Source organism: Neolamprologus brichardi, chromosome 17, assembly GCF_056152115.1.
Source record: "Neolamprologus brichardi isolate AB-2024 chromosome 17, ASM5615211v1, whole genome shotgun sequence".
Lineage (NCBI taxonomy): Eukaryota > Metazoa > Chordata > Actinopteri > Cichliformes > Cichlidae > Neolamprologus > Neolamprologus brichardi.
The window spans coordinates 8,298,528-8,321,152 of record NC_142120.1 but is presented as its reverse complement, the minus strand read 5'-3'; the positions used below and the strand labels follow the sequence as shown (position 1 = coordinate 8,321,152).

The 22,625-nt window shown below is 40.4% G+C and overlaps 1 protein-coding gene across 5 annotated transcripts in view; it reads left to right on the top strand.

The window, feature by feature from the left end:
• tfec (transcription factor EC) overlaps positions 1-21,184 on the top strand; it is a 34,412-nt gene extending 13,228 nt beyond the window's left edge. Inside the window, exons 1-8 of one of the 5 annotated variants that reach the window (XM_035908540.2) lie at positions 9,545-9,680; positions 13,348-13,602; positions 14,357-14,458; positions 16,489-16,609; positions 17,470-17,526; positions 17,661-17,736; positions 18,689-18,836; positions 19,956-21,184. In XM_035908540.2, coding sequence (XP_035764433.2) covers positions 9,624-9,680; positions 13,348-13,602; positions 14,357-14,458; positions 16,489-16,609; positions 17,470-17,526; positions 17,661-17,736; positions 18,689-18,836; positions 19,956-20,456 — 1,317 coding nt within the window. In that variant the 5' untranslated portion in view covers positions 9,545-9,623 and the 3' untranslated portion in view covers positions 20,457-21,184. Of the gene's footprint in view, positions 1-9,544; positions 9,681-12,502; positions 12,773-13,347; positions 13,603-14,356; positions 14,459-16,488; positions 16,610-17,469; positions 17,527-17,660; positions 17,737-18,688; positions 18,837-19,955 lie in introns of those variants that run through there. The other 4 variants (XM_035908542.2, XM_035908536.2, XM_035908534.2 and 1 more) reach the window with 4 other exon arrangements.
• The last annotated feature ends 1,441 nt before the right edge of the window (positions 21,185-22,625 follow it).

The following is a 22,625-nucleotide window of genomic DNA, read 5'->3' as shown; positions in this document are numbered from 1 at the left end:
GGAAGAAAGTTATATTTTCTAAAACATTCTGGGATCATATGAGGCATATGGCTGTTTAAACAGACAAAGATAAGGCTAAAATGCTCCAGAAAATGTTTAGCTGTAATTATACGTATACAAAGTTTTTATTTCACACGTTAAAACATGCATAACCACCAGCAAGATCCTTTAATCCGTCATTTCTTTGTACTGTGCACCTTTCTACATGCACAGTTTGAATTATGTTGCTCCTGCTGTATATAAAGATATGAAAGGGATTATATATGATTATAAATTATGTAAAACAGCAACGGTTCATGGTCATTTCTGGTTCACTGACATCGCAAAAGTTTCACACACAGAAGCAGAAAATTGTAAAGCACCAATCATTTTGGTTCACACACACAGTAATACCATGGAGTAGAATAAATGCAACAACACATGCTTGAACACAGACAATGGAGGCATGCAGAAATGAGCAAGTAGTATTCAGGGAGTGAAGAAATAAATAAACCGCCCGTCCCTTACAATATTATAATTACAAAAATGAGTGAAAATGTGTTTATGCTTAGTTACTGAATGTAAGTATAAGAACTGGTATTGGACATCCAACAGTCAAAATAAAATACAGCAAATTAATATTCATTTCAATGACAAGAAAGTGTGGTTTTAAGCATTTTTAACTTTGTATTTGGATTTTTTAAATATAAAAATTCTGTAAAAATGTCTGAAGGATCTTTAAGAGTAAAACAACACGCTCTAACTGCATTCTACAATTAATAATATATGAAGGCTTCCTGATATTGAGGTGGGAGCTTTGGGCAGATATTTGGGAATATAAAGCACAGGATTGTTGCATTTCCCTTTGCAAGACATCTTTGGCAGCTATAACACTTGGTTAAGACTTGGACCAAAATCTGGTCTTCTGCATGTAACTCATATCCCAGACACTACTGCACTAACACCCCAAACTTCACCTCCAAACCTCAATGTGTGGTGCACATTCCCTCTACTCCTGGCACTAAATGTTGAAAACGGATGTCAATTGCAAGGAGACAATCTTTGGTATTCTGGTAACCCTTTGGTATTCTAGTCTGTTATAGAAAAACAAATAAAAGCGCCAGTTTACTTTTAAAATATGGCGAAGACGCAAGAAAGATTAACAAATGCCATTATGAACATCGATGTGATGTGCAGCAGCTCATTTTGTTGGTAACAGAAATCAAAACATTCATGTTAAATTTAAGGTTTAAAACTGGTGAACCTGTAGTTGATTTGAACTTTATTTTGAGCGGCAGGGGAGTGCATCGTAGCCTACAATGGAAAAGTTGGCACTGGCAGAAATTCTGTAACACACTTGGAACTGGCAGTACCTAAATGATGAAAAAAATCATAATAAATTGAACTCAGGCAGAGCTAATTACACAATTTACCCCAGACTAGGAGTTGGAGTGGTGGGAGAGTGTGGCTCGTAGTGTAGCATGATCCTGTAGTATCTGCGCAAGAAAGATATTTTTTAAAAAAAAGAAAAGAGAAAGCCTGCTTTTGAAGTCTTGAAAAAAAAATACTTTCATTTTGGTCAGTGCGCATATATGGAAACACATTATGTTATGTAGGAAGGTGATGTGATATGATCTAAATGCAGATCAGCGTCTGATCAGAGCTGCGTCCTGCTTGTGATTGCTTTTCACTTCACAGCAGCTCGCTCGTTCAAACAGCAAAAACACAAAGATAGCCAGACGGAGCAAACAAACAGCTCTTTGTCCACAGCTCCACTATATATTATTAGTTCGGGTAAGGTCAAAGCTGATTTAATTTTCTGCTTAGTTCTCATTAAACAGCTATTGCATTATTTAATTTCCCACAATCAAGTTAAGGAAGAAGAGTGGGGGTTGACTAATCAATATATGTCCACCAAAAGCTTTTGAACAGTAGATTACAAATTTAGCCCACAAAGCTTTATACTAGTTAGGAACAGTAAGATCCTCTTTTTGATGCCATATTAAGCTTTAAAGGTCAGCACTATATTAAAATATTGAAATATTTCCGACTCTGATCTTCTGGCCAAAGACTTTAGTTCATCAAAAGTTTTTTCCTTTTTATGAGGACTTAGAATAAACACTCATCAAACCCTAATGGCCTGTCCTGTTTACCCTGTGGGATACAGCGGAAGTTACTAAGTGATATATGTAAAGATTTTTGAGTATTCCAACTAATTAAAAAAATGTGGCAAATATAAACATGAACTATAAATTGCTCCTGAGAATGAATGAACAGAGAAGCACTGGAGAAATGGTTTAAATACTTAAATAAACAGTAAGTTAAAAGGGATCTTTCCAAGGTGTACTCTGACTTCCACTCAGTGTCCACTCGGAAAGACTCCATTCTCCTGGGACAGCTAGTTAGATAACTGGTTAAAAAAAACTGATTGATGATAAGGTAAAAACACAGATGAAATAACTTAAAATAACAGATAAATGGGATAAATAGCTTGCTAAAATTAACGAGCAATTCTTTAATGCATGCTGAAGTCTGCAACCAATGCACTACAGTCCACCTGAAGGGCACTACTATATAAAAACTAATAGATAGACGTCTGAAATAGTAAGCTGAAATGAAAAGTAGCTCACAGAATAAATTAAACGCTTGAAAGAGTGTTTAAACAAATTGCTAAATGTGGGGTGCAGGTAACTGGTCCAATTGAATCCATGATTTCGCCCCCAAAAAACCAATATAACAGAGGGCACAGTGGTCAGCGCTGTTACCTCACAGTAAGAAGGTCCTGGATTTGAATCCACCACCTGGTTAGGGCCTTTCTGTGTGGCATGTTCTCCCCAAGCCTGTATGGGTTCTATCCAGCTTACTCCCACAAACATGCTACTTCCAGCTGCTCCCTTATTTACAAGGAGTCACCAAAGTGGGTAGGCCCACACATTTGATTTGAATGTGTCTTATAACACCAGATGGACTTTGTGACGCAACCCCAAAGGGATTTGTGTGTCCTCCCAGGATCAAACAGCGGATCTTGGCTTTCAAGACAAATATGTAAACCACTAGACTGGTTTACATAGATCCAATAGTGTCCAAAGACATGCACATCAGATTAATTGATCCTCTCCATTACCCCTACAACAGACTGGCAGCTTGTCCAAGGTATAACCTGCCTCTTGCCTCATGACTGACTAGATAGGCTCCAGCCCCCTCACGACCCCGAATTGAATAAGTGGAAGAACGTAGGTGGATTTATAAGTGGAAAGTCATCATGTTCTGTTCACAGTAGCATCTCAGCTAATACGTTTTTTTTATTACCAGATGAAATGACAAAGGGCCGACAAGGTGCAACTCCCCGAACAGCTAAATCCAGACAGGAAATACAAATCGCCAAACACTATGCATGTGACTTCAAAGATTTGGCTTGCATCATTCAAAGTAATGTTGTGCACCCTCGTTGGAAAAAAGTTACAATCTAGTTTTTGTATTTTCCATTATCTTCAGACACAAAAAGCACATCTAATGTTCCACTTATATGTTGCATCATGTTGCCTAATGTTTTTATATTGATTCAGAATACTACAGACTAAGTTGATCATTCTGTAATAGGTTACCCAAGACTTGATTACAAGGCTTGATGCTGTTAGATTATTAAACCTTTTTTGGCCAGCTCTTCTCTTACCGATTCTTTCCTGACTATTAAATTCAATAGTCTGTGCTTCATCCATGACTATACCTTCATGTCATATGAATAGTTTCATTCAGGGTGTTTTCTTAGAAACTGATAGATGCAGACTCATTGTGGGTGGACTGCGGATATATAGATATGAGCTGGGCTGTGTTTGAGTAATTAAATAATGGATTTAAACATATTCCAGTAGATGATCTTTGAGTGTTATTTTTGCTGTTCTAAATATTAATACTAATTGCAACTATCTAGCCAGAAACTTCAAAGAATCCAGATTAAAACTTAAACTTCCATCAGTGCAGATGTAAAGGGTTCTAATTTTATGTCTGTAAGTGTTATTTCAGTATAAGTTTTGTTGGAGGTGGGTAAAAGACCAACCTCCATGCTATGAAATGACAAGTCTTCAAAGCAGGATTTCCAATCACCGATTATTTTTCTGATTTTATTTTCAGCGTATCTGCTAAACAAATCAGGTATAAATGACTGAAATCGGTAAATTGATACATAAAAATCTATGCCTATAATAAAACCAGTAGCGAATTTAAGCTGTCAGTCAGCCTGGTGTAGACACTCTGCCTGCTGACACTCAGACAGCTGGTACTGAGGACTGAGAGGTCAGAGTCTCTGTGAACTGAACAGATCAAACGCTTCAATAAAATCCTACTTACTCTTACTGTGGTTTCCCAGCAGGATGTATAACTTCAGAACAGATTGAATTAGTGAGAGAGAATAGATTCCTAATTGATTAGACTAAGTGTATTTAGACTCAGTTTGACATGCAGCATTTGTACAAAAGGCACAGTGAGTCAAGTTTTTTTGTGATAAATAGATGAATATATCTTTCCTTTACAAAAAAGTCGGATAGCACAGTCGTACTTAACCGCATCTTTCTTTTAAGGAAATCTAATTCATTGTCTGTATTGTAACTATTTTGTCTATAATCCTTTATCCAGTCCTGAAAAGTCTTTAGTTTGGTAAGCTGGGATTGTCTTGCAATCAATCATGTGCATAATTTTAATAAGACTTCATCTTAATAGTTATAGCTGGGGCTCACTGGGGCTTCTTTTCACCGTCTGCCAAAGCGAGAGATTAAAGTTTGTCTATGGTGCAGCTTTCTGACATCATCCAAAGAAGCAATGCTAAACATCGCTCTATCCTGTTCTAGCTCACTGGACAGTGAGGGTCAAGGCTGAGATTCCCCTTTCAGAACTACTACACAGTAGTTTACCCATAATCCTGTTCTGTACTGCTCAACAGCTTCTGTTTAAACTTCTTTTGAGGAAAACTTGTCCTGTGTTTCTTGCTCAAATCCACCAGGTGGCCTGGGCCTATCTGTTTGCGTCTGAATGTTCTACCCATTTCCCTGGGTTCTCTCTGGGTATTCCGGCTTCTTCCCACAATTCAAAGACATGTAGTTATTGGGGTTAGGTTAATTGGTGACCTAACTTGTCCATAGGTGTGAATTTGAGTGTGAATGGTTGTCTGTCTCTATGTGTTAGCCCTGCGATAGACTGGGGACCTATGCAGGGTGTACCCCACCTCTCACCCTATGATAGCTCGGATAGGCTTCACCCTCCCCGAGCCTAATAAGGTTAAGAGGAAGGGAGTGGATGGATGGCATTTGTATGACACACTGATCATAAGTCTTGAGTTACATCTCACTTCTTTATATTTTGTTATAAAATAGGTGTAGTTATGTATTTAAATTAGTGCGGTCAGTGTTAATCTCGTTAAATTGACGTTAATGCCATAACCGCATTGGATGGCGCTAACATGTTAACGAGCTAACCTCGCGATCACGTTGATGCCATGCAGCCCCACACACGCATGGGGCGATTCGTGCTAACTCACTAACAGAGATTTGCCGGATTAATGCAGTTAATGTCATTTTAAGGAGATTAATGCTGACCGCACTAATTTAATTATATGCAAACATGCCAAATCAAAGTTTGGATCATTGTAACAAGCTTTAGAGTCAATATTTGGTATGACTACTGTTATCCTTTAATACAGTCCGAACTCTCTTAGAAAAACTTTCTCATGTTTTCTTAAGGAAAGATTCTCCAACCTTCTTGAAGGACATTCAAAGCTCCTCTTAGGCTGCATTTTTTCCCTTCTTTGTTGAGATGATCCCACACTGCTTCAGTAATTTTGAGAGGTTCTGGGGAGGCCAATCCACGACTGACAGTGTGTCATAGAAATGTGTTTTTCTGCCCAGGTATGCTTTTACTGCATTGGAAGTTAAATTTTTCATCACTGTCATGATGAGAGATGAAGCAGTTGACAATTTGATACGTTTGAGATGGTATTAAAACCTGATCATACTTTTCCATACAATATTTCCATCAGGTTTGACAAGATTGCACAACACCACTGGCTGAAATGCAGTCGCAGACAGAGCCTATGTTGTACAGATGACTGATTGTCAGGTTCTTGTGTAATGTGGCATATTTCAGTCATTTCTTCCTGGTTCCTTTTATTAGACCATTTCTGATGAGGTTTCAGTAAACAGTATAGGGCTCACCTGTAGGGCCATATGCAACAGTCAGGTCCTGTGTCAGGTCTTTGCTGGATTTTTTCCCCCTGTTTCTTAAGGACCTATAGATACTGTTCATCTGCTGTTATATATTTTAGGCCTACAACTTCTTCTTTTGTCCTCCATAGGTTCCATTCCCACAATCTTTTAAGGACAGACTGCACATCATATCGCAATATGCCAATATTTCAGTTACTAGCTCTTTGGGAATCAGCCTGTTGGTGCAATAGCGATCGTGGCCCAAGAGTTTGGAGTTCGCCTTGTAACTGGAAGGTTGCCGGTTCGAGCCCCGGCTCGGATAGTCTCATCGTTGTGTCCTTGGGCAAGACACTTCACCTACCGCCTACTTGTGTTGGCCAGAAGGCCCGATGGCGCGATATGGCAGCCTTGCTTCTGTCAATGCGCCCCAGGGCAGCTGTGGCTACAACTGTAGCTTGCCTCCACCAGTGTTGGAATGTGTGTGTGAATGGGTGGATGACTGGGTGTGTAAAGTGCTTTGGGGTCCCTAGGGGGGACTAGTAAAAGTGCTATACAAATACAGGCCATTTACCATTTTATGTTATTCTGTTACCATTTTACTTATATTTGACTAAAGAAATTAGAACAAATGAAGTGTATTTACAGCAGGCTGCTAGTAACAAAGTGCCTAAAAATACAATTTAAAATGAGTTCTGTGTAAACGCATCATTGGTTAATCCCCTGAGTTAAATGGCCATTTTATGTGTGAAAAATATACAGGTCAGTGTTAGGTGGCTTAACAACAACAGGACAGTGCACTTTAACATTTTTTTAAATAATGTTTAGTTATTATATGTCTTATAGTCTTATCATTAAAAAACTAAAACCAACCAATGTAAACAATAATGTTAGCTATTACCTTTTGTGTAATAGCTAATATTGATTTTACAGTGTCATTAACAGCAAAAGGTTTTATTCACAAATATACAGTTTGTGTAGACCACTTGTGAAGTAAAAAAATATATATAAACAAAAAAACAGAGTCTACAAACCTGGATTTATTCTGTGCTATTTCTTCATGTTCTTGCTAGCGCGGGATATTCAAGAGAACACAGCTGAAGCTAATCTTTGTGTGCGTGTCTGTGAAGCAGTGTGCATGCGTATGTGCATGAGGGTCTGCGACCTCTCAGGTGTTCCTGTGAACAGGCTCCTTTTTCACTGCTCACAGAAAGAATAATGCGCTCTAACTGATTTAGCAGCAAAAATTGTATTATTGCATTTTGACTAATTACATCTACCCTGTACTGACAGAGAGGACAGACTGCACTGCGTCGCTCTTTCTCCTACTCCTCTCTCAGCTTTCTGAAGACCTTCAGCTGACTGTAGCTATTTATGTAATACTCATTTGTAAAATTAAAGGTAAATGAGTCAGCCACAAATACACACTTTGTTAGTCTATTAGTGAGTTATGTCAGGTATGTGCACTTTGCTACAGTAGCTCATATTTTTAGTTCACTACATTTTTAAACCAAAATTCAGTGGAAAGTGAACTGTTAAGTAAACTGATTAAGAAAATATTTTTCTATATATGACTTGGAGTTAAAACCAGAGAAAATAGTTTCACAACTAAGTCCTCTGCTTGCTATATCAGTCAAATATAATTAAATAGGTTTTGTTTGTGTACTTACAGGAATCAGTTTTTCTTTTTTAACCACAGCTGTAGTTATGTACCGCTAATGGCGCTGTACGAATTTACATTGCATTTTCTCTCAGGCTTCAAAATATTACCCGTGTTTTTGTAATTAATGATGGCATTTTTTTTTTAAAAAGAAGTTTGTTTACAATCAAACCTCCACAGGGCACCTTTAAATCAATTTACAGTGAGATGTCTTTACTTTAAGTATGAATTTTAATTATTTTCGCAGCACTGCTGAGGTGAACCATTTTCTTAAATTCAATATTTCATCAAGGTAACAAGTGCATGCTCTCGCACACAGTTTCACATGTAATCCAGTTAAAATAGCTATAATATTTAATTCATATGAGAATCATTAAAAGTGCAGTGGTGCTGTGTCCATTATGCATTCCTTTTCTAGCAGGATAAAACAGTCCTCAGATGTGGGCGCTGCACTTTGAAGTGTTGTCTCAGAAGCAGGCCAACTCTTACAGGAAGTCCCTGATGTTTAAAACATGCTATGAAGGGGGACTAACAAAGGTGAGCACTTGTGGCTTGCCCCAAGATGAGCCAAAAATGGCCAGCCAGGAATCTTTGCCTAGATCTGATGGAGCGTACATACAGCAGACATCAAATAAACAAAATAGTGGACAAATATACACATGGGTAATGGTTAGAACAGTACAAAAACGAGTGCAGGAAAACAAAGCAACAGATAAGCTGGCGAGATGGGCATGCCTTGTGTTGATGGTCAAACAGCAGCAACAGAATCCAGATAGTGCAGCATAAATATTACAAAATGATCTAGATCCACTATATACACAGAAGATTACTGTGTACAGTAGCATCAAGAAGGGCATTCTTTGCGTAATGAAAACATTGACCATAGACACGTGTGGGGCAGGCTGCATTTAAACTGCTGAAAGAAGACTTTTAAAACCCAAAGTCGGCACAGGATTGATTTAATTGAATCATTGTGATTCAGTTTAAGCCATTATGTTCAATGTCCTCAAATTAATCCTGATGTGTTTATTACAGTGAATCAAAAAGAATTACTATATGAAATTTGAGTTCTTAAATTGTCAGGACCATTGTGGAGTTCACCCCAGAACATGTATCGGAGCAACTCTGATTCAGATTTATTCACCTGCTAATATAAAAACTTGTAAATCTTGGGATTAAAGAGAGGACTTTTCAAGGATTTTTGGCCTAATAATAACTAAAACATAATAAAATGTGTGTTTTAGCATGTTTGCACACATTCTCAAGATTCCTGTTTCCCTGTGTTGGAAAAGTGACTACAGTTTTGTGGATAAAATGACTTCCACTGGGAAGTTGGTGTCATGAAGACAGGAAACTGCGCTGAGCTAGGCTGGATGTTATGCGGGAAAAGCAGGAAAGTGTAGTGATCTACAAGCAAGCAGGAATTCACATTCTGTCAACTTATTATGGCTTCGCACACACACATAGACACACTTACTTCAACCCCCTACTGTAAATGCCATCTGTATTTCTGCCTCTGTCAGGCCTTTTCCTTGACCAAACACACACACAGACACACAGCTACAGAGAGGAAACGTCTCGTGCTGCTCCCAAATAAGCTGATGTGTCATGGCTTCCTTTCTGATATTTCTGAAAAAAAAAAAATTCAGGAAGGAGGCTGCAGCACCTCTCTTTTTCTTCCTCTTCTTCTCCTCCTGTCACGGTGTGAGACGACGCTGTGGCTGTGACAGTTGTTCTTCTTCTGTAAGGATTTGCACCTCCCGTGGTGGGAGACGCTGCCACTCTGGAGAGCCATGAGCCGCTGTTGTGTGGTCAAAGTAATCACCTTGACAGAGATCCAACTTTTACAGGTAGGGGAAATGACTTATTTACAGCCCAGGGATTTTGAGGCAATGACACACACTGAAGAAAACATTGTGTTAAATTCTATGTGTGCATTTGTTTGCACGCAAGACACATTTGCAGTTACAGCCAGACTAACCATGGAGGCACCGTGGAATGGGACTTTTGCTATCAGTTCGCTATCCCAGTCTTATCTTTCCTCACATTGCACAATCTAGTGGGTGGTTACAGCTATTTACTGGTTAGCAGGCTCAGCAAAATACAGTAAGCATGACCGAGGAAGAGCTTTGTTCCACTTTCAACTTATCTCCATCCATTTGAGATGGGAAAACAAGATGTTAGATGTTTATAATCTGCATCAATATGTCGCAAAGTGCGGCATTTTGCAGAAATGAATCCAAAACTCCTAGTAGGTTTTGCCCATAATTTGTACAGCTAGCTAATGTCACCATCACCCAGTGTTTCATAAGTTGTTGGATTTTTCTGAAGTGAAAGGAGAACTTGGGCAAGACTGAAACTGGATTAGGCAAGAGCTTTGTGCATTTCGATGTAAAACCTGCAAGGTTGTCTAGTACAATGGCTTTGTGAGTGCAGCATTTCGGGGGGAGAGGGCCACTAAAGAAATACGCCTCTTAACCGCGAGGTAAATGACACCACTGTTAAATGGATCTCACAAATAGAGGCTAAAGAACTGGGCTTACGTTTAGCTGCGAAGGTGTTACTGTAATTTCGGGCCTGCTGCTATCTAAGTAGAAGCTGAGGTTTGGGATGTTGCTTTATTTTAAGCCTGACAGAGCTTTGAATTGATATGTTGAAGAGCTGCAGTTGTATTCACTTGCGATGGGATTTCTTGGGCGTGTACTGTAGAGTGCTTTAGATTTGATTAGGACATATGTAGGGACAAAGGCGCGTTCTGGGTTTTGGCATTTTTATTTTAGTGGTCTAATATCTCTAATGACAAAAAGTGAGGAAGATGCAGATATATATTATTTTATTCAAACACTCTGAAATATGCTGACAAGAAGGTGTGTTCTAAAGTTAAACTATGTGCATGAAGTCAAAAGGCAAAAAGCTTTCATAGTCTAATGTAGGTTTGCATGTCAGGAATAACTGTGCAAATGTGTGTAAATAGAAAACTGAACACATGACCTCCTCTGTGCCAATAATCTCAAACACTGCCTCGATTGTTGTAGCAGGTGCTGGTAGCCGTGCCGAAAAAGAGGAAAACAACCAAAACAAAACAAAACTGAAGCATCTGAATAGCTACAACATGCCCAAACTCCTGATTGATTACATTCTTATATTCTCTCCTGACCCAATTGTATGGCGGGCACTGATAATTTTCCTGCATGCCCGCTTCACACATGCACAGGCCTGCCATTGTCGAGGCTGGCCTTGGTGACTGAAGCACCATTACTCCTCAAATCTAATCAGATTTCCTTAAGTGGATAACAAGCGTGTCTCCGGCATTTACAGTAGTGAGAAAGCTGAAGTGAAACCAGGACAATCCGCTGTCACACAAAGCAGATGTGGTGTGCAGCGGTCCTGGCATCCCTCCTGCTATCCAAAGTGGAAAAAAATGTTGATTGGCTAACAACTGGCATCTTGTTTAGCCTGGAGAACTCAGATAACAACTCTTAGTCACTACTGACAAGATGAGTATTGTGATGAGCCTGGTCTTAGTTAGGTGGCTGAGTCGTGAATAAGGTCAGCTAGTCTAGCTGACAAGGGGGAATTTAATGCTGACTTTTAGCATAAAGACCAATTCTAAAGCTGTCAAAACTAAAAACTCCCTACAGTTCAGCAGCGGTGTGCCAGATAGCATTTGAAGAATAAGAAGTTAGGTCTGAAAGCATGACGATATAAAGGATACCTCCATAAAAACTCAGTTCTGACTATTTTTTTTTTTCTGAGGCAGCGTAAAAGAAGAAGTAACACCTGGACTGTTCTAACCAACAGCTGATGATACTTTTTTTTGGCGTTTTAAATAAGCTAGCTGCTTTCCTCATCTTGACATAAACGACACCTGTCACCTGTTTTTAAGGCCTGTGATCTAAATGCGTTACCATGAAATTAGGAACACATTAAATATCTGCATTTTCAAATCATGTTCGAGTAATACTGGTCTGGCCAATCGAAGCTTCTTGAGCTTGTTGTTGCTCAGTTTTTGGGGGGTCCTGATTCCGTCAGTCCCTGAAAGAGCATCTATTCCATGGTTTAAAATAATTGAGAGCTTGCTGTTTTGACCAGTAGATAAAACAGATTTGGGAGGAAGTAAGCGAGACACAGGCAAACTGACCAACCTATTACAGTCAACAAGACTACCATTCTTAAATCACAGCTAACACGTCATGTACTCCCCTAAATACTCTGCAGCCCCTAAACTAATAAAGCAAGTCACGACAGCAACCGTCTTTGTGAGCACCAACAAGCATGAAAATTTGATATTTTAGGAGAGATGTTCTCTCCTAAATTTGCCCTCAACTTACACCAAAGGAGACCTCAAAACAGATTTACTGCAGTTATTGTATGGGGAACGCATAATACTAAACTATTTACTTTAAAAGCCTTGAATGAATTGAAAGGCTTGGTTAAAAATGGCATTGGAGGAGTTATTTAAAAACTTCAATGGGGAACAAGGGTCAATTGTGCTGCCACAACCCCTACAGCAGGCTGCAGTGGACTTTGGGAGATCACTACTGATTGGTCAAGCAGAAAGAAAAGGGCGGTCTGAGGGAGTTAGTGATAGATGCTAAAGGCAGATACCCTGCAGTGATCAAACCTTGGATGATCTAACAGTCCAGTGTTTGAAGTGATTATCATTGCTACGCAACATAAAGGCTTACACCCAGCTTTGGGCCTAATTAGTTCACTTAGGGCCCTTTATAAAGAGCTGGTAGGGAGACTGGAAGGGACAGACACTCACTGAGAAGTCACCAGATCAACAGGATAGCAGCAGCAGCAGCAGCCGTGGATCCCTAAAGTTGACCTGCTGCCACACCAGAACAAATCAATTTGAAGATTATCTGCTTTTCTGAGAATGCCACACTTAAGTGACTGCAGTTACTACACAATGCGGGATGCAACCAGAGCTTCAAATGTAAGAATACCAACTTTTAGAAACATTGTGAGCGGCTTGGTAAAGTTTATTTAACACTGCTTTCATAATGTTTTTTTAAGGTTATCTTGACTATTGCTGTACTGACATGTAATTCAAGATCAACTGAAGATTAAATATTAAGACTGATTGTAAAAATAGTCTGCATAGTTGGTTAAATTCAGCTGAAGTCTCAGGGGGGAAGAAAAGCTTTTTGCTTTTAGGTTTTTTTTTTTAACTTTTAGACTGAAAATGAGTTCAGAGAATGAGATCAAATTCCCATAAAGACACTTTCAACATTTTTATTTCTGTACATGATTCACTTTATTATGAGTGCTAACTTACATTTTGCAAGTCTGTAAATTTACTGCGCATAAGTGACTAATCACGGCAAACTAGATATGTGTGTTACTTTAGATATTCTTTTCATGTCAAGTCAACAGCTGTTTTGGACAACCCCTGTGCAAATACTCTGAGTCAGCGCTGTTTCAGCGGTATGGGAAATAGTGCCCAACCTTGCGCTTCCTGGACTAACTTAGTCAGCTTGCTGAACTGTTGAATGATCTGTTCTGCTACAGGTACAGAGCCACCTGGAGAACTCCAAGTTCCATCTCCACCAGAGCCAGAATCAGCCCGTGAAGCAGTACCTGACGCTGGGCTCCAAGCTGGCCTCCTCGGCCGCATCAGGCCACGCCGTGACACATCCGCACACCCCTGGCCAGACACTCGCCACCGTGCCGATCATGAGGAACGGACACATGCCCCCTGTCAGTGACAGCAGTAACCCCAACAGCCCTGTTACCCTGCTTACGATGGCCAATCATGACAGTGAGGTGAGTGGACGCATGAAAAAGGAAAGAATCTCAGTCATGACTTTGTGGAACTGAAATTCAGAGAACTACGGCCGTGAAATTGAAACAGAAGTTTTGAACCACAGACTGGGTCACTTACGGATGAACTGTGGTTCATGGGTTTTGTAGATTACACAACATCCTTACAAGGTTTTCCTTTCAGCACAGCCTGTTACTTTAAAGCAAAGCTTTTCTTCTCTGTTGATTTTTAATAAGCACTTGTGAAAGATTTGTTGCTGCCCCTCTAATTTCTTTCTAAGGGTGATAAATAATGGCTGACACTTTGTTGAGATGGATAGCTGACACAGGGCATACTTCAGAAGCATCAATTATGACTAAATGTACTATCTGGATTGGGTCTGAATCTTAATGCAGGGAGCAGGTCCAACTAATCATCTAAACAAAGTGATGCCATTATTGATCGCCCTCTCTCTCTGATGTGCTCATCAATAACTTCAGACATGCAGTCTCTGATGAGAGAACCCCTTTCAAAGGAGGAAACTAGGTTGGTAACAGATGCCTGTTTTTTCCCGCCAGCACCACTAACAAATCTGAGAACATGGCGGCGAAGAGCTCGTCTGTTATTGAATTAATCTCTCCACAGTTCCTCCCTCTTTTTCCCTTGTCTATTCTGGTTTGAATGTTGAGATTTCAAACGAATTGGACAGCATTGAAATTCTCGTACAAACATCATCAGTCTGTCCTTGAGTACACTGAAATCACTGTTTTCTTTTAGTTTCCAATGGATGAAGTTATTGATGACCTAATTAGTCTTGAATCCGGTTTCAATGATGGAGGCTTGGATTGCATGGAGCCTAACATCATAATGCAAAACAATGTAAGTATGAATCACATCAACTTTGCTCTAATAGCTACTCATTAACCCCCCCCCCCCGTTTTTTTTTTTTTTAAATAATGCTTTGTGCTGATTTCTGCATTTCTGCATGGCTGCCTCTGTGGGTTAAACTAGGTGAGCCTAGATTTGTGACAGTCCCCTTAACTAATCACTTCTCTGTTTTTAAAGTTGAATGGGGACTTGAAAGTGAGGTTTCTTTACCCAAACCCTCAGGTGCTGGTTTGACTCGCTTGGGAAAAAGGGGACCCGACTCAGTTTGAGGTCAGCTTAAGTCTAGAAATGAGTCAAAGTTCACTTGAGATTAGCAACATTACTAAGGAAGTTTAACAAAGCAGATTAAGAACTTTTTTTTTAAAGGAAAAGTGATGACATGTATTTGACAACAAAAGCTAAATGTATAGTAAATTCATAGGAAAATCACATGTGAGAAAGGTCTTTTTATACTAGTCTGTAATGATGTGCGCATAACCAAAAAAATCCAATAAATGCTCTCAAAGTAATCAAATCTAAACCTGACATTTAGATTAGTGCATTAAAGCATTTAGTAACATAAAGGAAAACTTTAAATCAGTCTAAAAAAACCCCCAAACACATAAAAATGCAAACTTTTTAACTCTTTAGCAAAAATAAGGTGGATGCACTGATGGATCAGTAGGATTCACAGACAGGGAAGAATTCAAAAACTCTGGAACAAGAGGTCCGTTTGGCCAGAGAACATAGCTACACAATGGGAATCAGGCCTAACTCCACAAATAAAGAGATAGAGAGACACACACACACACACACAGATAAAGCAAAACAGAGTAAAACACAACAGACATTGTAATGGAGGAGGAGGAATGAGGGCGAGTCAGTGGGTTTCAAATGTAGACAGGAATGCAACAGCCAGGAGCGAAGAGTGAGAGATTTTTGCCAGAGAGAGTTACTGAGCCAGTGGATTGGCCTAATGCACATAGTCCCCATGGGCTTGTTCAGAAATGATACCGTGCTTAAATGGATCAATTCATCCTAATTAGTCATACAGTGCGATGCATCACATCGTTTCGCTGTGTCAACACACTCAGGAACGCAGACGGGAGAGGAATTGAAGTGATTACAATTTTAGTAGTAGGGGAATTGTTCCTATCTTTTATTTTGATATGCAATTTTGTCCCCTCCTCCTATATATATATATACATATACATATACATATATACATATACATATACATACACATACATATTTTTAAAACCAGCTAACACTCTCTTGACTTCCTTTTTCCACATATAACAGCGTGGTTGTTAAATCTAACACACGTTGGAGATAAAATTAGTTGGAATCCGTGGGGGCTTCTGGCATGCTTTTTTTTTTCGACATAAATACACAAATGCGAATTAGACACACACGTGTGTCATCATGCTAAAGATCCGGACATCTCTCTCCCTCCACTCCATGAAAAGGCCGTATTATTGCAGAGGGGGGGATACATGTGTTCTCAGACAAGAAGACACCCGTAGGAAAACAGTTTTGCCTCTGTTCGTGCAGTTGACCTAGCTAGCCTTTTCATCTAATGGGATGCTATTTTCAACACAGAGCGAATCAGTGTTAGGAGCACTTTCATCTGGAGGGGTTCTGAAAATGGTACCATTAGCAAATCAAGGCGCTATGTTTGGTCAAATCGGCCCCTTGGCGAGCAGCAAGCCTGGGTTCGAGGTCAGGGGTAAAACGTCTTACAATTAGGTTGCGTTTCTGTTAAGTTGTTTTTACTCCATTGCCACATTCCCGCGTAGAGTGGAGGAGATGCTAACAATCTGATCACTTCAAGGCTCTGATCACTCCACATGTTTCTTGTCAGTTTTGCCAAACAAAGCCACACAGCAGCTAAAAACAACTGTTTGTTTGGCGGCTTTTGTGTCAAAGTGTGAAAGCCCTGTTTGTTTACGTGCGTGTGAATGTGTGAAATGTAAATGCACTTCCCATTCACTTAACTCACTCCCCTTTCTTCCTCTGCATCTCCCCTCTCTCCTGCCTAGGTGTCTCTCAGCAGCAGCATGTTGGACGTCTATGGGGGTGAACAAGGTATGAACGCCCCTAATGGTGGACTGAGTCCTACATCTAACCCTACAAAGCTCACTGTAAAAAGGGAATACACAGGTATGAACTCATACCATAATCTGACCAAACAGCTAAACCATTAAAGAGTTGCTCACATTGTGAAACCTAAAAAAAATAGAAGCTAAAACAAAGTTCCCTTTGTTAGACACTAGTGGAGACTTTTCATCTCAAGGTAACAACAACAACAACGACAACAACAAAAAAGAGATCCTTTTAGGTTTTTTTTGTTCATATTAATTACAAACACCCAGACGAAAGCTGATTAGGAAACAGAAAGGATGCCTGAACAAAAATAAATAAATAAATGAAATCCTTCAGTCTCAATGAGCAAGTAAGAACATTGCCATCTGTTTCATTTGAGTGTAGGCAGAGGGGACAATGGGCTGTTGCACAGAGTTCAAATTGTCCTGATTAAATCAACAAGAGACAAATTGGGAAATCCAATCTCAGGTCCCCAATTATGTAATTTAGGAGAACGTGACTACAAATATGGATACACTGGAATTTTTGTCCTTCTCGGACGGATGAGTCAATTCGCTAAATCTTCTTAATTCTAGAATGTTTTGCAGTAAAAAAAAAATGCGGTTACCATTTTTCTTTTTCTTTACAATGAGCTTCATACATGCTGGAGGGGGATGAACCGGGGGTCAGCGTGTGTGTAAGGAGGTCAAATTTATGTCCGTAGTGTAGACTCGCTGCACAGACACTCCTCATTCTGACCCCGGCGCTGAACTCCCCTCAAAACGGCCGATTGTGCGTCTCCTGACTGGACCTTCTGTGGCTTTTTGTATTTGTTGTCTTTCAGTTTCTAAATCTGTGTGCATTGCTAATCCATTCGTTCCCCTGCGTGATTTATTTATTCGTGTATTTTTATGTTTTTTTTGCTTTTTTTTTGACAGAACTCGACACAAGGGTGATGGCCAAAGAGAGGCAGAAAAAAGACAACCATAATTTGAGTAAGTGTCACCCCCTCCAACCCACGCCGTTCAGCTCCATAATACTTTAACATCTGGGATAACCTTTGGTGCAGCATCTGACACTGCTCTCATCAACTTTTGCTCCCTTTTTTTTTTCCTTTCTGCTTGCACAGTTGAAAGAAGGCGACGATACAACATCAACTACAGGATTAAGGAGCTTGGAACACTCATACCAAAATCGAATGATCCGTAAGTTGCAAAATCCTAAATATATTTACTGAAAAATTCTCCCCCGCCCACCCCACCTCCTGCTTCGCTTCACTTCACGCCACTGAAACAACTGCAAGAACCTGTGTGTTGGGTATTAAAAATCGCAGCACAAAGACACTCGAAACGTCGTTCATTGAATTCAAATGAGTGCTCGAGCACATTTCAGTCATATTTCAAGGGTGCACTTGAACTCTCATTGTAGTCGACGCTCTCCGAGCTGTACGTCTCCTCGCCGGGTCCCGGCAGTTCAGCTCAAAGCATGAATGATGAGGAAAGGGTCAAATGCAAAGAAGCGGGCCACGCCATTTGAATCAAAGTTTGAAGCACAATTGGAACACCGAGACGGAGCGTGGAACTGAATTGAAATCCCGCGGCCATCTTTCGCAGTTGAACTTTGCTTCAAATTTAAATGGAAGGTTAGCGTTGTCGTCGTGCCATTAACGCGGGATAAAAGAGATTATTAGCGCTGATCAGGCCAACGTCTCACTCGTGTAGAAAAGGACAATTTTACTACAGCTTCCCTGTCCTCTTTTAAAAAAGTAATAATATCTCCAAAAGAACGACTTGCACTCTAGCACCTTAAGTCCATTTCTCCATTTTTCTCCTTGCCTTCCTGCTTAGCTCATTTTCCCTTCACCTATTTTTATTCGAGGATTAATTTTACCGTACAAGGAGGTACAAGAATGGACTTTCCACATAGCTACTTAACTATTCTATTAAAATTCCCATTCAGTGTCCCCATGTAATGTCCAAGGATGAATAATTGCCCCGTGTAAATCACCATTTCTTATTCATATCATAAAAAAGGGGGAGAAAAAAAAACCTCTGTTAAAACTTTTCCCTGCATTTTTTTTTTTATTGCAAAGGATATTCTGCCGACATAAGGGGGTTGTGTGTAAAAGGTTATCTTTTACGTTTCTCCTTTCTGCAGCGACATGCGGTGGAACAAAGGCACCATCCTCAAGGCCTCGGTGGAGTACATAAGATGGCTGCAGAAGGAGCAGCAGCACGCCCGGGAGCTGGAAAGCCGTCAGAAGAAGCTGGAGCAAGCCAATAGGAGGCTGCTCCTGAGGATCCAGGTAATAAGATGTGATTGTCTGAGTGGGTTTACTTTATATCTGTGGTATAAATGCAGATAAAGTGCTTGACACATTTGATAAACACGGAGAGAAAAAGAAGGAACTTATATTTCATATACATTTTTACAAGCCAATCAGCACACAGCATCATATTTTAATTCTATTTTTACAATACTGAGTTCTTCCTGCCAAAGATCAGCTGGTAACTGCCAGTCCCACATCCATCATCCCCAGGTACTTCACGCTAATTTCCACCTGAATGCTTTACGACACCACAACGCAAACTTAGGGACTCCCACAGTCCCCGCCACCTTCACCGCCACTCTCTTTTACAAAAGATCCCTCACATCCCATAATCTTTTCTTATAGAGGTCAGTGCTAATTACCTGATAAATAAACACAATGACCTCAGCTCTGAGACCTCAGGGAATGCAGCAGGGGCATAAATAGATGAAGAGCACTAATAGAAGAGATGCTTACTGATAAATGTGTGCTGATAGGATTGCACTATGCACATGCAGACTTTCACACTCATTCACTGTGGTTAACCAGAGTGGATTTCAATGATGGGAATGCTAAAAAAAAAAAAAAAAAAGTATGTGTAATCAGAAATGATGATAAAAGTACGTGTGAAACAATAACCAACCCCGACAAAAGGGCAGCAAACAAAGGGCTTAATGCAACAGCGGGGCTTTGTGGTGTCACTGATGGGTGATAAGCGCAGATAATGTACTCTGTAAAAGTGTGAGAAGATTACGCAGTGAACCTCCCAATCCAACCTCAGAATGTGGAGGAGATGGTGAAGCCAGGGTGTGACTGTGATTGTGTCAGAGCTACTCCCATATCAGTTAAAGACGTCAGCTCATAACTGATGAATTTCACACAGTTTTAGATGGTTATTCAGATACTACACATAGCTTTTTTTTTTTTCAAAAAAAAGTTGACGTCTCAGCTTACATCCATCTGTGCATCCAGTTGGCAGCTTCACCTACAGCTGCAAACTGCTTTGCAACCCACCTCCAGCCCCAGCACCTTTGAACCTATGCCTGCTCTCGCCATGCATGCACACATTTTCTAAACCTATTATTTTTTAAAAGGTTTCTTTTCTTTGCTTTCCAGGAGCTTGAGATTCAAGCACGAGCTCACGGGCTACCAAACATGGCCACAGTCTTGGGGACGGTCGAACTTTCCTCCCACCTACTCAAACAACAACAACAACAACAGCAGCAGCAGCAGCAACAGCAACATCAGCAGCAGCAATCATCTCCCCAGGCCCAGCAACCTCAGCAGCCAACTCTCTACCAAGAGGACATAAACAACGACTACCTCCAGAGGATAGCTGCGGCATCTGGCGTGCCATCCACCGCCACCGTCAGCGGGCCGCAGGATCACATTAGTGGCACTGACGCCTGCACCACCTTCTCCGACCCGCTGTCCCATTTCACAGACTTCTTCACCACCACGCTTAAGGAGGAACACCAGCTGGATGAGATCCTGATGGATGACCCGCTGTCGCCGTTTGGCACCGATCCGCTCCTCTCGGCCGGCTCCCCCGGAGCTGCATCCAAGGACAGCAGCCGCAGGAGCAGCTTCAGCTCTGCCGAGGGTGATGACCTATAAGGGTGCCCTCAGTCTCTTTATCACCTATAATCCCTGTCGGTAAAGGGCATCCACGTGGCCTTTAAATGACTGAGCGATGGCTCCGAGCATACATTTAAGACTCCTACTAGGGTTGCAAGTAATTTAAACGACAGCTGACAGCACTCCTTTAAAGTGCCACCTGTGCATTAAGCGTGTAGTCCTTGTCGATCAGTTGAGTGTTGAAGCTACAGAACACTGACGTTCGCCAAAGCTGAGCGGGAACAGAAACATCCTGTGAGCACACCACGGCTGCTCTTTTTTAACTTTACTACAGACAGTTTCAACTATTCTCTGCCTCCCAGACACAGCTGAAAAAGACTTCTAAGAAAAAGGGAGACAATTCTAAGTACATAATGTTAATGACTACTGTTTTTTTAAACACACTGTGGTGGCCACGCACTGTAACATATGCAAAATAACCACTAAAAACATACCAAAGGTGTTTCCTTTCATGAAAGCATTAATTCTTTACAAAAGATCATGTTAATACGTTGCAGATGGTTGCATTATTTGATGTGCCTTATTTGACCAGTACTGACGTACTCACCCCAATGCCTAACACGTCCTCATCAGTGTCTTTGAAATGTTTTTTGTTTGAAATGTTGGTGTATTTATATGTTTTAATCCATTTATTCATAAAAAGTATATATATTATTATCTAACACCTTTTTTAAAAACTTCTTTGTAGGGGTGGGAACGACGTAATAAACCCCTTTTTTTTGTATTTCTTATTTCTTGTCATGCTGGATTCATTGGTGCACCCTCCCTCAAACAGTTGTTCCTGAGTGTCACACCTGTTGTAGCCACCGTCAGGAATTGCAGTTAGCAATCTGTCACATCCAAGCAACACATTTCTCACTTTGCTACGAAAACTTTTACTTCTAACTCAGCACCCACAAACCTGCAGGTAAAAACTCGATACAAAGTGACTAGTTGGCAAAAAAAAGAAGAAAACGAAAAGAAAAGCACATTCTGGATGACAACAGGAGTGAATAAAAAAGCCCAGAAAGATTCATAGTGAAAGGCGAAGAGCCTTACAAGGTGGCTGATTGGCAACGAGAGGCCGAAAGGAAGAGAGAGGAGGGAAATTAGATAATAAAGACAAGTGGAGGAGGAGTAATAATTCTGATGAGCCCACTGTGAGCTGATGAGCCCTTGAGGATGAATAATGGCGACGGATAAAGAGTTGCTCTGAGAGCTGTTAGCCGAGAAAGTTTCCTTTGAGGTAAGAGGTTGTGGAGATGGTGTCCTTTTCGGAATACGATTATAAACAATCTGTATCAAAGTTAGCCGCAGAAACTTTCTGTGCGACACAGAAATAAAAACTCTTTGATCTCATATTGACGAAAAAAAAGTGTAGCTGCGTCATTGACAAAAATCATACATCAACAAGCGGTTTTCTAATCATGAGGTCATGCATTAATAATACAACAAACACGCCAATACTTCCCGAATGGATTTCTCATCAAAGCCTCTTCAAATTAATGTTTCAGAGTCTTATTAGTGTGTACTGAAATCGAAACGTATCCCACTCGCATCTCCTCTTCAGCTGCAAATAAAGAGAAGATCCAATCAATTGATTTGGAGCGCAGCCACTTCAAACTACAAAGTGATTAGTGATGTTTACGGGTAACTTTCCAAATCAGTTATAGAAGGCAAATACAGATTTCTGTTATGCTAAACAAAACAAAACAGCACTCTCTGTTGAAGTTAAAGTATTGGAAGGATATGAAGCAAGAACATTTTAAAAAAGGTGTCAATTAAAAAGAAAACAAAACCAAAACATTCACACTCAATAGACAAAACACACTTCCACACTTCCTAACTAATTCATTTCCTCCATATCAAAAAGCTATCACAGGCAAAGTTCAAGGTCCGTTGTGCACATGCTTCAAAAGGAAATGTGGTCGGATGAGGCAACAGTGACATCAGAACAAGTGACTTTTTATTAGGAATATCACAGCTCATCAAGCCCAGGTTTGAAAAACTCGGAGGGTTTGTGTCTGCGCCGGGTGGAGAAAACACGTCCGCCTGCATGTTAGAGGCATTAGCTTGCATGTGTGAGGAGTTAAACTTGAACATGTAAAACAAATCTGGGTGTATTTCCAATTGCGCAACTCTCTCAATCTTTGTCTCACTCGCTATAGT